Source organism: Drosophila melanogaster, chromosome 2L (genome assembly GCF_000001215.4).
Source record: "Drosophila melanogaster chromosome 2L".
NCBI classification, from domain to species: Eukaryota; Metazoa; Arthropoda; class Insecta; order Diptera; family Drosophilidae; genus Drosophila; species Drosophila melanogaster.
The window spans coordinates 3100804-3116303 of record NT_033779.5 but is presented as its reverse complement, the minus strand read 5'-3'; the positions used below and the strand labels follow the sequence as shown (position 1 = coordinate 3116303).

General features: G+C 39.9%; 2 protein-coding genes across 7 annotated transcripts in view; one reads left to right on the top strand and one right to left on the bottom strand.

The window, feature by feature from the left end:
- toc (toucan) overlaps positions 1-15500 on the top strand; it is a 76442-nt gene that overhangs the window by 28483 nt on the left and 32459 nt on the right. For 3 of the 6 annotated variants that reach the window (NM_001273061.1, NM_001042864.2, NM_001273059.1), the window contains exon 1: positions 8162-8388. Coding sequence is in view for 3 of the 6 variants with exons in the window: in NM_001273060.1 (NP_001259989.1) it covers positions 4105-4211; positions 7443-7579 (244 nt within the window). In the remaining 3 variants the exon portion in view is untranslated. Of the gene's footprint in view, positions 1-3967; positions 4212-7442; positions 7580-8161; positions 8389-15500 lie in introns of those variants that run through there. The other 3 variants (NM_001273060.1, NM_164524.2, NM_057805.3) reach the window with 2 other exon arrangements.
- On the bottom strand, positions 5306-6632 carry PpD6 (Protein phosphatase D6). The gene has a single exon (NM_080208.3). It carries the CDS (start codon positions 6582-6584, stop codon positions 5574-5576), a length of 1011 nt encoding a protein of 336 aa, NP_524947.1. The 5' UTR covers positions 6585-6632; the 3' UTR covers positions 5306-5573.

Sequence of the window (15500 nt, the reverse complement as noted above, 5' to 3'; positions counted from 1 at the left end):
AACAAGCAGGGCACAATGCCGGCTATTACACTATACAGACAAATAATTCCAACTCATGAATCACATGACTTATTTATAAACGACACCAGCGGCCCATCCATCCGCGGCACTAACTCAACAAAACTCAACCCAGCGCAGCCCAAACTCTATTTTTGCCCGATTTTCTCGCTCGATAGACCCGGCAAAAAATAAAAAACCGGCGATGGGAATAAAAAAAGTTTCGGTGGCCGAAAAGAGCAGCAAACATCATCGGTAGTACGGAATCATCTATCCCAACTAATGCAACAAAAAACAAAACAAGCGAAATTAGTTCAAATTCTATATTTAAAAGTAGGACTGTCGGCAAAATGTTGCTGCATCTTTAGCTCCACCGCTTTTCCGTCGCTTTTCCAAACGAAGCGCAACGCCGTGGAAAACACTTGTTTCGCTTTTCGGCTTTTCCGAGCACAAACTTTGTTGCACAGTGTTTGTGAGTGGATGTGGCAATATCCGCAAGGTGAACAGAGGAATTAGGAATTATATAGATTTAAAAAAATTTCATAAATTTGATTTAATATAAAATATATAACAGAGAATATCAGAATTTTGTTGTGCTGCAAGATACTTTTATTTATTTTGTAGTATCTCTTAAACTGTTGGTTGATTTTGAAAGATCAAAACATTATGTTCTCAAAGCTAATATGATAATTTCACTTTTGATTACTATACAAATAGAAGTGTATCTTCAAGTGGCTTAGACCAAACTTTAATCAGAGCTCGACTATCTTTTGTTCCAGTATTCTTTATCTCGCCGCAGAAATCGCCATTGAAAGAGTTGTTGAAATGTTTACGCTCAGCTTCGTCCATTGTACATGGATGGAAAATATTGGGGGGCACTCGAGCAAAACGGCGCCGGTTGCCGATGCCCAGAATCAATTAGGTTTTTGCTTTGTAACCAAAGTTGGCCACTTCCCCATGGAAAGAGCAAGATTTAGCAAACTTTTTGTACGTCAATTAATACATTTATGCATGTTTTTAATGGACACTTTTAGCGTTTCTGGGATTTCCGTTTTGCGTTTCCAGTCGAGTGCGCTAATGTGCTAAATTCTGCTCGAAAACCATTTCACATTGCTCGAACTTGGCTCTTGTTTTTGTTTGCACTCAAACGAAAAATGTATGTATGCGTTCTCTTTGGAAAACAAACAATTTGAAGAATAACAATAATTCTTACAACGAAAAGACCGAGTGGAAAAACCAATATTTGGCTGGATTGCTATTTATACAGCAATTCTTCAGTTGACCGCAATTTCGACGAATATGAATTTTAATGTTTTGCTGGCTCCTTTGCGATGCGATCATAATTTAAGACCTTGGGGAATATGATGCAATTTCGGTATTTATGAATGCCTAAATGTTATGGCTTTATACAAACAAGTGGCTTTTTTCGGTTCTTTAATTTTAAACAAAGTTACAGAACTTCCACTGATCCACATTCAAGTGTCAAATAGCTGTAAGAAAAATTAGAACAAAGCCTCTAATTAAAACAGACACGAAGGCAACGATAGATCTTCCACAAACACCCCGACTAATGACGACTTCAGATGAAATTCCGCCTAGGAAAAACAACATTAACATTTCTTATCGCGCAGTCACTTCAATTTGCACATTTCTGCGCTTCGTCGGCTTTCTGTGAAGTATCTATCTCAATCATTGAATCACCGAGCATAGCGTGCTGTCTTCCCATCCAACATTTCCAGCTATTTGCAATGGTTTCCTAACCCCAATGCTATTGTAAGCCATATCCCACTGCCCATATATGACATAAACTATTGCAGTATGGAAGAAAAAGTGTGGCACTGCCAATGAGCAGGTTGTCAGCCAGCCAGCCAGCCAGTCTATATGCCCATCTATGAGTCGGAGTCATTAGACTTGGCTAACAAGTGGGAGTGCTGGCTGGTAATACCCCTTCCGGAGAGGGGTCTTTGCTATTTGGTAATCGTTTTGAGACCGCTAAGCAAAGTCTGACAAACTGATCAAACAGAATGTGACAAACAAAAGTATGATTGTGTGAATAACAACTTTACAATATTAGATACAAGATGTATCTATATAGAGTAACTTATATATTGATGAACTCATAGTACCGAAATGAACTAAAGAGCGTAATATCATAACCCAATCCCATTCCAAACCCATCTTGTATCGTGCGAAATTAGCTGAGTTATATGAGTAGATATAATTGAAGTGAGCCACTTCTACTTCTCCAGCCACTTGCACAGATTTATGCCCACTCCACCTTTGCTATGACTTCCATTAGAGCTGCTTAGTTCTCGGATGGAGTGTCTCCGGCTTCATGGCGACCACTTTGGAGCACTGCACTCCAGTTAAGTGTCGTTATTGTTACCACCAACCATCTACCATCCAGCATTTACCATGGCGATGGCTTGTCTGCGGTCTGCGACGACATCAAATGCTGCTAATGTTAATCAATAACTCATGCGTTAAACAAAAGCTGCGTGCTTGCCGCGATTCTCGTCTGGTTTGGTTTGTAGCTCTCATTGTGCTTCACTCTTGAAGTTGTCAGTCTGGGTATGTTGTCATTAAAGTGCATTTAATTTGAGTGAAATAAATTGAATTTTTTAAATCTATATATTTGAAATAAGTTTTCCTTTGCTGCGCACTATGCCAAATTCCACTTCATTATTTGATGTCTGTATTAAAAGTGGGTAGAGCAATTAGATTCCAGCATAATTTAAAACAAAGAGTCACCTACTTACGTTTGAGAACAAAAGAATTGATTAATGAGAATTTTCGCAAGATAAAAACCTTGTATATAAGTAAATTTGCCAGATCTCGCATAATAAACTCATTGTGCCGCTCTCCGCAAAGGAAGTGAACAATTTAATTATTCTACACTCGCAGAAGATTCTTTTGAGGTTAAGAGGGCAACCACGAAGTGCAATCACTGCCAGTCGCTTGCAATGGCCATTGAATCAAATTGGCATAGCCAAGTGAAAGTATGCAAATGAGTTGAGTACGCAATGTTTCAACAAGAGGATATAAACTTCAATTAAAATTGTGGCTTATCGATTGGGCATGCACGCAAATAAAACCAATTTTGCGGATTTAAATACACTACAAAAGTGGTAATACCACTAGAAATGTGCTGTGTACTGGGTATGCAAAACACAAGTAAATAAGAAATGCAACGAAAATCGTTGGGGAATACGTTGTTTGGGGGATAAATCCCTCAAACGTTTAGATCTCACAATCACCCACTGCCACTCTCCTTGTAGAACGACCAAACAAAGCTGAGTGCAAACAGAGCTGCAGCTGCAATTAAGTTTAATGGAAGCTCATTAAGAGTACGAATTGTTTCTGCTCCGACTGGAGTCGAGGGAGATGGCAAACGGTTGCATAATGAATGCAGATGCATATACATATGTATATGTATATATATGCAACTGGCCCGTGGGCTGCAGATGGATGCCTGCCACAGCAATAACGACGAATTATTGAGGAAACTGCAATTCGAAGTTTTGCTGTTTGCTGGCAACGAGCGGAAGTCGCCTAATTGCCCCGTCAATTTTTCTTTTCACTTTTTGCATTTGCCAAAGGCCAAAGATCAATTGCTGGCCTGGCCAAGTGCCATCAAAAAAAATAAATAGTCAAAAAAAAAAAAAACCTGGAAAATGGCAGCTCAGTTGTCAGAATTTTTATGGATTTTGTCATGGCTCTTAATGTCGTCTGTGTCCTTGTTGATGTGGCAATTAAAATGCAGCCAGTGGCATCTATTCGCAAAAAAAAAAAAAAACAGACAAGGAATTAATTGACAGCTTGTAAAAGTGAACATTTACAAGTGTCGCAAGTAAAGAGGGAGACGGAATTGCTTTGGGAATTTCGCAATAAACACCTGATTCAGGTGACGAAATAGAATCTTCAGGAAACTAAGACTTAAAATGGTTCCAAGTATTGAAAAAGAGTTTTCTTTGATTCTACAGTCAAACAAACTACTAATGTAGTGGATTCTTATATTTTCATAAAACGCATAAAATATTAAAAAAATATATATTTAAATATCAATTGCACATGAGGTGATAAGCCCGGTTTTGCGAAGAGAAGGGAATGCTGGCCATAGTAATCCTGATGACTGGAGGTGTTGGGGTATGCATAAACCCCAATCGTTCTGACCAGAAAACTGCCTTCAAAGTGGTGGCAACATCGGTGAAAGGGTAAGCGTGATTCTCCAGCCCAAAAAGCTGACAAATGATAGGCAAAGGTGCGTTCCTAGCAGGTGAAAATTTGGGCTGGAACTTTGCCTTTGCCTGTGACATTCCTACAAAGTACAGATAATTCTATGGGATTTTCTGTCCCTTTTTGAATAGGGGTATATCCGAATAGGGAATCACCTCATTGGCCACAGTGATGGTAATTACAAGATATGCATTAAATGGATTACATATATGTATATATATATATATCCATAGTATTTGTTCTTCTGCAAGCGCTTAAATCGCGTACTTATCTCCCCTTTTTGGTTTTCGTTAATGTCTCCCCTCTGATTTTCATGAATGTCTCGACATTTGCATTTCATTAATAATGCATTTTAATTACGAACCATCGCAGTTGCAACTGCTCCTCAGCTTTTGCACTTTGTGGTCGGACTGGGGATGATATAATAAATATTTATAACAACGTCACGGAAAAGGTACATACGTTGCTATTTAAAAATTAACAATCTGTTTATAAGGCGGTTAGTCCCAATAGCGCCCTCTCGTTTTCGCCAGCCTCTAGCCGACTCTTTCTGTTCAATCGATTCTCTCACTCGATTTCCGCTAGTGTTTAACGCTTCAGCGAATTCTTCAGCGTGTCGATGGGTTCGTTTCACGTTTTGCATAATTAAATCTATTTACCGCCCAGTCGCCGACTTTCCACCCGCCTTTCCCTGGATTTTTTTTTTATAATGCCTGAAAACTCCACATTTGTAGCTCGCACTGGTTAGCTGTGCTGATGAACTTGTTTCCTACTTCAGCCTTCCAAGGCGGAAATGTTCGCCTTTCTTCGGGGATTGGCTTTGACCAAGGCGGCGCCTTAAATGGTGACACAGAAAGCAAACCTTGGCAGTGAAAATATATTTTTGCCAAACGGTAGCTGGGCTTGCCGGTAAACAATGTTCGCTGCAAAAACTCCGAATGACTTGGCACTTAGTTTACGCAGTGGAATTGATTTGTGTTCGCTTTTATTTTCTTTATGCACGGGGTTATGTTGATTTAGGATGTACTTGCTAAAAAACAGATTTTCTCGAAATAAAATTGCTTTTTACAATCGGTGGTCATTGCTGAATTTATATTTATAATTTATACGTTTTCCATGTAGTATCATCAAGCAGTAATGCCATTTTGATGCTTGAGATGCTCATTCATGAAAGTGAAATTGTTACTTGATGATAGTACATTTATAGAGAGATGATCTATCCTTTTGGCTCTGGTCCACAATTTGAGATTACTGAGCTTGTAAGCTACTGCTAATCTTTGCACGAATTGATAGTTCAAGCAGCATAAAGAATTCTCGCTGTTAGCTTTCCAGTCAGTTTTTCAACTTATGGGAGAAACGCTCTCATTTCTAACCACGATTCTTCGAATGTCACCCCGCTGTATATCGAAAGAGATAACTAGGTCCTTGTCCACGCCCATTGAAGCTCCTGCATTGTCGTACAATCCACAATAGTTGGGTGCCGAGAAGACGGTGACCAATTGGCGTTTGGCAAAGAACTCGTATCCATCCTCCACCACCTGGTGGGCACGACACACCAGATCGAAGTCGTTCTTTTGCAGAAACTTCTCGAGGACATCGCGACCATAGAGATAGCTAACACCTCGATCACTCGATGTCCAGCCGAATCCATAGCGATCCGGATCGCTCCACAACAGATCGCATAGCAGACCCGTTTCGGGCACTTCAGTGGGACGGGCAATCGATTCGATGTTGCTCAGCTCCTTCAGCTGCGGACTCAGTCCGCCGTGGCAACAGAAGATGCGATGGGAAATGATGGCTGCCACGGGCATGCAGTTGTAGCAATCGACAAAGGTTTTCCACAGCTTCACCGTGTAGCGCCGCTTGCACTCGTCAAAGAATCCATAGACTCGATTCACCGACTGCGATTCGTGATTTCCGCGCAGTAGGTAAATATGCTTTGGGAACTTGACGCGCAGTGCCAAGAGCAGGGTGATCGTTTCCACCGAATTCTTGCCCCTGTCCACGTAATCCCCGAGAAATAGATACCGTGTCTGCGGCGGATATCCGCATTGATCGAGGATCTTCAGCAGATCATAAAACTGCCCGTGTATGTCGCCCACAACTCGAATGGGTGCCGGAACATTGAGCAACATGGGCTCGTCCAGGAAAAGTTCACGTGCCAGGGTGCACAGTAAGTTCACTTCTGACTCCAACAATGGAAGTCTTTGCATCTTTGAGCGTCGAAAGCTCATCAGTTTATTGAGCAAATCGTTCAGATTCAGGGCACCAGGCAGACGGTAGTCAGCATTCGCTTCGCTATTCGACAACTGCCCCGCGAAATGTAAACTGTGCAGTGTATCCACGGCCATCGTTTGGGTGGGTGAAATCAACAAGTGTATTCTTAAATAATAAAAAACTGACAGAAAATGTAAAGCCAGTGGATCACAGGAAAAATTAGGCAATCTTTAACTAACAAATATTTTGCATTATTATAAATGGTAGCTCATCATCAACTCGTTGTAACTGCAATTAATGCGACAAGAAATTAAAATTAACGATTTTCCGATTTGCGCCGCAGTCGCCGGAAAGCGAGTAAATAAATATGAATGAAAAATGTCTTTTGGCTGCTGCGGCCAACGACAAAACAACTTTTTGCCCTAGTTGGATGAGCGAAAAAAAATGCAGTTATGTTGTTGGCAAGCGGAAACGCAGTTGGCACTGCTAATTCCTTTTGGCAACTCTCGCTTTTTTCTTTCAGCGGTTTCCTGCTGAAATTTTCCTCTTTTTGTAAAGTTTTCAATTAGCGAGCTGTCGACGGAAGTCGTACGTAAAAAATGCAAGCGAAAAAATAGTTGAACAGCGGCGACGCAAAGGAAATTTCACCCACTTAACGGAAAGGCATAAATTTGACGCGTCTTCCAATTGATTTTCCAATTTTCACCTGCTTTGTTTGTTTCTGTTTTGTGATTGCTCAGCGACGCTTGAAGAATGTTTGCAATAATTTCACAGCCTTATGAATTTTTAAGTTCCGTCGCTGCGTTACAAAGTTTTCAGATTGTTGGAAAGGCTACGGAAAATGCGAAAATTATGGTCGATGACCGGTTGAAAAGTTAGCACTAGTTATAGGCATATTTTCACTGATTTAATTTGATGTATATTGAGCAGACGATTGTTGAGTAATTAGTTTGAAATCATAACTAATGGATGTTCACTGTCTTCCCTTACAGTGGACGCTCGTACAGCAAGGACAGCCACAAGAGTTCGCACACCGACTTGAGTTTAATGTGCAATGCCTCATCGTCCCGGCCATCGAACTCTGCGTCTGGAAGCGGATCGCCGAAGCTATTGGCAAACACTCAATTGCGTAAGTACATTGTATATATATAATGTTTATAATAGTGTACCTTAATATTATAAGTGATACATGATATGATGATATTCAAAATTATATTTTGTAAGGTTTATACTAAATGAATCATTTGTGGCCATCACAGTTAAGTATTCTACAAAGTTTTGCATATGAAAATGAGATATTTTAAATTTAATTTGAAAGCCTAAAAGTGTGCTTTACAATTTCAAACTTCTGATCGCACTTGGTAAACTTTCTAGCGCGCAAGCATTTCAAAGCAGTGTGGCCAAGCAGTGAATGTTGCCGCAACATGTATAGTATAGTGCACCACAACCAGATAAACGAAACTATCTCTCACCGCAAATAAACTTTGATGGCTCGAGCCAAACTTCGAAACTGCTAAGTAGAATGCTCAAAGTTTTAAGCCGCGAACCGGCTTTTCATCGACCACCAAGCGGCTGCTCGCTAAGAGCTCCGTTTTATGGCGAAGAGCGCGATTTTGTGAGCGCTGAAGTTGTAGATACAAATGTATCTGGTGTCGTCGATAAAACGGCATTTGGCTTTTGCCTACAGTTTGCTTTTCGCTGCTGTCTCTTCAGTTGACGGCGGGTTTTCAATGCTAACGTGTGCCGCTCGCTCTCCGTTCTTTGCGTTGTTCGTGTTCTTCGTGATCTCGATTAGATCGCGTTTCGTGATCGAGAGGGAAAATAATTACCGAAATTGGTCATGAAACAAGGCCCAAAGTGTTTTGTGTGATAGTGATGGATCAAAAATCAATCATTTAATGTTATCTATAGTCTATTGAAACTGCAAATTGCAGGCGGGTCAGAAATAACACATAAATGATTCATAGTTTTTACTTAAAATGGCTCCCATTTAAAGTCCTTTTTGCACCCCTAAACTTATTTATACCTTTATATTAACCCCGTCTGTGAAACAGGTTTTCCAGCTTTTTCATAGAATGCCGGTTGCCTGGGGTTTCTTGTTTATTTCGAAAATGTGTGTAAAATGTTTCCAGCTGAAACAAAAGCATCGTCTGGCATTTCCAGACTCACTTTTGACCACCGAAACCCGAAACCCATCCAACCACCTTCGACTGCATTATTCATTTGGTCTTATTTCTCTGCTCTTGACGTCATTTCTGTGTATTTCAATTTGGTACTTATTTCGCTTTTTACGTGTTGACACTGGATATCCAAAGAATGTAAAAAAGCATAAAGGATTTCTCGAGTAAAAATCGCATTAGCTTGGCAGGGCAATCAATCAATCAGTGGGTGCTCTCCCCTTTCATTCAATTTTCTTGCCAACCCGACAAAGAATTCTTCTGGGCTTCTGCTGGCCATAAATTATGTTGGTCGTAATCAGTTTTGTTACAGTTTGTGCCTTGGCTTTCTCACGAACTTTTGCGAAGCCGCAAAATCACCCCAACTCTCTCTGCGTCTCTCTATAGACCCGATTACCGTTAGCTTTTGTCTAGGAGAAGAATCCGCCAGGTGAAGAAAAAGGGGTGGGGAGAAGAGTTCATTTACCTATGGCAGTTGAAAACGTGCTTCTCGTCGCAAGTCTGGGATCAAACTACATCGCCATTCAATTGGAAGCTCTGAAAGGCTTCTACTTACCTGCCTACCTTTGTCCAACTTCGCCAAAGTTTCGCGAAGTGTAATCCCATAATGAATGGCTAAGTCGGAGGTGATGGGATGAACATAATGATGCCGGGATATAAGCTTCTCTCGACGTTGATTTGGGTGTGCGGAACATTACAATGAGATCACCTCAACACCTGGTGACATCAGTGGGATGGGAGATTAAAGTTTTGCTTCTCTTTTGGTTGATTTGGATTACCTTAAATGAATATATCAAAGTTTTGTCATTAACTCATAGAATCAATTCTGAATAACAGCTTTAGTGTCAGATCGTAAAGTCCAAGAAGACTATTAAATCACTTATCCGCTTATGTTATTACGGAAATCATCAGTGGGAAAAATGGTCAGTAGGCGTAACCAACTGTTTGCACACACAGAGGAATCTCACTAATGTTCTATATCCGTAATGTCAGCTCAACGGATATAAGCCCTATATGGTTGGGCATATTTAAGACCTTATTTATGGGGTTTTCTAGACTCTCATACCGCCAAAGACGACACCTGTTTCCGGCCTTATCTACTGGTTTCGATCGGGCATCTTTTTGAGTCCACTCCGCCGTTGGCTTTGATTTTTCCACAACTGGCTGCTGTGGCTATAATTTTCATCAAACAGTCGACAGACAGTTCTCGTTGGTTTGTTGCTAGAAAACAAGCGGCTTTTCGTGGTGTGCGTGGCTTTCCATCTGTGTGCATTTCTCTTCGCCTTTCATCTGTGTGTTTGTGCGGCATGAACGACTCTTTCTTAATTTTCACTTGACGTGCTGGCATGCTTTTGTGCTTTTTTACATTATTATTATCATATTTGCATTTTTTCTGCATCTCTTGTCTGCTCGGCTTGTCGTTGTCCGCCGTCTCTCTCTCTCTTTGCCGTGCATTAAATTATTATTTACTGTGTACAGTGGGGCCTCGATGGGGAAGATGATACTCCTGGGGTTCGGTGTCGGCTTCAGCTTTTGTCTCTGCACTGATAAAAATATTGTGGCCAGCAGTGTTTTCAAAGCTACAATTATGATAAGAATATTTTGGCTTAAGGGAATTGGCTTTAGAGCGCAGACTGTAGCCTCTTTTCAATTCAATTAATCTCTATAAAGGAACATATTTACCAATTCGTTCTTCAATGTCAACTTGATTGAAATTATTATTCTCTGTGTATTTGGTTTGCTTTCATTTTGCTCTACCTCACCCTATCTCCCTTTCACTCTATCTCTTTCGCTATCCCGCTCTTGCTATGGCGCTTAATAATTATGTGGGAAATTGCAAAATAATGCTAGACAGAAATATTTCTAGTATTTCTTTCATTTTCTGTGCTTTGTGTGTTTCGTTTCGTTTTGCACTTGTGTTTCCTTTTTTTTTTGCATTTTCCATTCGCTGTTTTTGTACAATTCGCTTAACTATGCGAGAAAGTGTTGTGGGCGTTATGTTGTTAAAAATTATGCTGCAAAATATCAGCAGCAAAAAACTGCAACACCGCCGACCGACAAAGAAACTAAAAATGAAATGCATTCAAATGGAATTGTGGCTGCTTTTCAATTTGCCAACATTGTGAAGGTTGCGCAAGGGAAAAACTGAATTTCCATCAAGGAATTTTTCAGGTTTTCTAAAGGAAATAGAAATTTAAAAGGAAATAGATCATTGACAGATTATTCTTTATCAAAAAAAGGAAAGTTTGATATTTATAATAATAATAGATTGATTCGCATTGACCAGTTGATCCCGGCCACTTTCCCATTCCTTAAACTCCTATACCTTTTGGCCATAATGCGATTACCATAATTGCATGGAACACCCAAAAAACTGATACCTTTTCCGATTCAAGTGCAAGCTCACCTCAGGAATAAACTATACAACAAAAATGTATCTTTAGATGGCTGTCAACTTTCACTTGATATTTTTCGATCGATGCAATCGGAAGGTGTATTGTCTGTTTTTTTTTTTACTTTGTTATGTTTTTTGCATAATTTCCTACGGCTCTCGTTGTTGGATAAGAAACGAAGGCGAAACACTTTTCATTTTGCCATAATGAAGCGCTTATATGCCGCGAACATCATGTGCCTGCCAATCACAAAGACCAAAAATGGTCAGAAATCAGCTGTTTGTGTGGCGACCAAACAAATTTCAACTGGTCACTGAACCATTCACTCCATTCAGAGAGCTAGCCAAATTGATCAAAAACTGGGCTGCCGATGTGTTGATAATGTTAACGAAGATTGAATCGGCTGGTGTAGTTGCATGTACCATGAATATCGCATTTCAATTCTAGCGTGCCGACTCTTATGCTGCTGTCAGTTTTTTAACGAGCTCTTTAAATAAAAGTAAAACGAGAAAACTAGAGCAGTTTATGATAAGGTTTACGAGACACTTTGTTGAATTGCTGTGTTAAAGTCAAACGGAAAACAAGTAATAAGTTTCAGGCTGATTGATTTTGCATGTGATATATTTATGTGTTTTCTGGAACTAAGACTGCGTAAATATATTTTAGCTGTCTAACTTTACCACTACTTTTTATTGGGTAATTTCTTCGTCATTTACCATTGGGTTTTTCGATTCACAGAATCACCTGCATTTCGTGTTTGATTGATCGCAGCATTTAAAACCGAACGTTGTCTTCTTGCTGAGTTGTTAACGAGGGAAAGACAGGGAAATGAGATGGGACCCCCGAAGATTCGATGCTTTTAAACTCTGCTCAAACAACATCAACTTGATCACGCATTCGTGGCTAATTTGCATATCGAAGTAAGCCATTGAATGCCGGGACTCGAACGAGTCAATTGGTGGGTCTCGACTTGTCAAATGGATCCGCTCGTCGCGGAGTCATAAAGTGCATTTAGTGCTTAGTATTCGGCTTAATTCAATAAATTAATTGTGTCGTTAGACTCGCTCAACTTTTACCACACACTTCCTGTCGACCAAGCACGTAACTTGCGTTGCTAGAAAAACTATGCTACAGAGTGCTACAGACTGACAATTGTCATTCAGATGGTTATTTAATGACCCAAGCCAAGGGCCGCGCGTTGGGCGCCAAATTTTTCTCTTTGGGGGTCGCACGTGCGGTCGCTTAGAAAATATCGCCAGACAGCCGGAAGCATTTCATAGGCCGTTGTTAATAATCACTCTCGTTAGATGTCCAAAAAAATACACATGAACACTCAACCAACTATATTGTTTGTCTAATGGAAATCTGTGGGACTGTTTTAACAGGTGCCCAACAAATTGATGGCCGGAATTTGTTTTGGCTTTGAAAGTGACTAGGCAATTTTTTGGGTTTTCAGAAAGCGTAAAGGCATCGAATCGAATAGATTGGATTTGGCTTTTTACTAAGATTAGGTTTGATTTCTAAATTTAAGTTGTAAGCTGTTATCTTCTACTCAATTAAATATTAACTTTACCTCTTCTTACTCACATCAGCTGGGAAGTTATTTAGCTCTGTTTGTGAATCAATACTCATTGTTTGTTTCTTAGCTTTTAAATAAGAATTGAATTGTCAAGGCAATTGCAAAAATTGGCCAAAATTGAGGTGAAGTGATGTCGACAGCTCAATTAGACCACAAATGAGGTTGCTGTCGTCATCGAAAGAAGACGGCAACCTACTGAGGGATACAAAATTAGCGTTTGAAAAAAAAGAAGTCAAAATGAGGCAAGTGTTGGCTTATGCAATTCACACATTGGTCTAATGCATATTATGCCACTTGCTGTGCAAACAGGGCACTCAAAGAAAATCTCAATTTTTTCACTTAATAAAAGCCATTTAAAATGCCATTGAGCGCATTTAAATCAAAGATTCTGTTTTCTAAATTATATTATAATATATTCATTTATTCTATATTCACATTTTTTGTTAGTTTTCAATTCTTTTTGCTTGCACCTATTTAATGGATATTTTTTGAAAACAAATTGCCGCCACTTGCGCGCCGGCAGTCAGAGGAAAAAGTGTGCCACATGAAAAAGAAATAAGGAAAAAATTAGCTGGCAAATGCAACCCCCTCCGCGGCCGAAAAGAAAATCCCGGGGGCAAACGACAGCGTTTTAAAAATAAAATTGCATTATGAGCACACTCGCATTTGTATTTGCCATTTTCCCCTTTTAATTTTTGTTTTGGTTGGCAATAAAATTGTGTGCGGGATTGCCCAACTGTTTGTGTACTTGCGAATGGAAACTTTATTATCATTTGCCGGAAAATTGGGTTTCCCATTTCAAATATTTTATTTGAATAATTGAGCACTAAAATGTTAGTGTTTCTATGCAATTAAGCTGAATGTGATTCTTGCATATCATTACTGAATTGTGTGTTTTCTCATGTGAGTGAGTTCCCTACTTTGCCATTAGCCTATCTGTTCGTTTAGCTTTCTAAAATCATTTAGAGAATATTAACCCCGTTTAGAGTGGTTTCAGTTTTCCACCAACTTATGAATCATCATTCGGCTATCTTTCCATTCTGGTTCTTTTCCACTTACAGGGTATTTGAAGACGCATTTGCTTTTGAAGATCTATGCCATATTCTATATTTATAATTTGGCCCAGCGCCCTTTTTTGTGTTCAATTTACTGGAGCAAATAACGATGAAAATGAACATTTCAATGACATCATTTTGCAGTTTTAAGCGAAAATCAGAATTGGGGTTAACGAGTGTGTCTCAGTTGCTTGCTGCCTGGAAATTTTTAATGTCCGATGCAGTTTTTCGCAGTTTGCTGTCAGTTTAACGATTGTTTATATCGAATCTGCGGGGGTCTAGCGGTCGATTTTATTTCGGTACCGTTTCCGCGGACATCGGGTGGAGTTTCCTTTTACTGTTTTGCATGCGCATTGGCAGACTCCAGCTGATGGTGATTTTTTAATGGGTGCACACTTTTTATTTTTATGCACGCCACATTAATAAAAAGAGTGGGAAATTGTTTTCCTTTTCGCATTGGTAATTGTTAATTTTTTATTGCCGGCGGACCGGGGGTAGCCCCCTCATAAAAACACATCTATGGGTACAACGAACTCATAGTTTACGATAGTTGTTGGTCACATAAAAAACATGGCACAGATCGAACTGAAATGGTCGAGCCGTAATATGGTTTATGATCGCCCAGTGGGTGAGGTTTAAAGAAATAAAATGTGGTATAAAATCCAGATTAAATGGATCTGATACAAACTTAGCGTTTCTCTTCTATTTTATGGATCAATCGAAAGTTGGTCTGCATGGGAAATATTTATGGTGCTTAAATCGGCTCAAAGTAAGAGCATTTAAGCCACATTTAGTTGCGAGTATTATTCAATCTAGAGACGCCATCGTAACTTTCCTCCTTTTGCTGCACTTGTCTCGGTTAAATTATGTAGATTTATGCCCACCTCCGCCTTTGTGTTGTCCTGGCTGGAAAGTTCCTTCCGAGCTCGATTAATTGCTTTTGCAGCTTCCGCCGCTTTTCACCTGCTTTTCACCCGCCGGAGGAAAGCTTGCCAATGAAAAATGTTTGAACGCCCACACGACGGCAACGTCCAACTTTTAATTGAAAGTCATATTCAATTTTTGCATATTAATTTACAGGGGGCCCGCGGCAATTGGGTTGGTTCATCAGCTGTCATTGGCAGAAAGGGAAAACAAAAAATGTAAAAATAAAAGAAAAAAGCAGCTGCAACACCGAGTTGCCCTTGAGGACTATCCCACAACTTCCGTTTCACATTTGTTTTTGTTGCGGTGCAGAACTTCCGGCATTCGAGGCATGTGACATTCGGTATTGAATGATGTGCCAAGTCATGTGAATTATGCTCCCCAAAGTTTTCCAATCGACTAAATTTGGAGCCAACAATAAAATCGAATGGCACTCGAATTCCCCCCGAACATTTGACACCTTTTTGTGTTGCATTTCGAGCTAATTATAGTTGGCCTGGTCGGATTGACATTTGCAGGCCTGACTAAACTCACAAAAAAGTCAAAGCTAAAGAGGGCGCCGGCGCTATTCATAGCATTTAGGTTGTGCCTGCTCTCTGGGATACTGGTGCCCATTAGTCCAAAATCTGTGTGGGATATGCGCGGTTTTAGAGTCAACTAGCGCGACATATCCCAAGTAGCATTGTCTTTGATTGCACAAGTTATTCTTCAGTTAAATCAAAAAATTATATATAAATGTAGTTATGCAATTGTTTTGCGATATATTCAGCAAGCAGAAGATAATTTTGAAATATGCGCATATCTTAACCACTGTGCCAGCATAAATTTCGATTTTTTTCCGAAATGCGTGTCTTTTCCGTCGTTTTGTCTTTTCACTCAGTAGTTTTCGGTGCCGCTGTTCCCAATTCAAATGCTCTGCCAC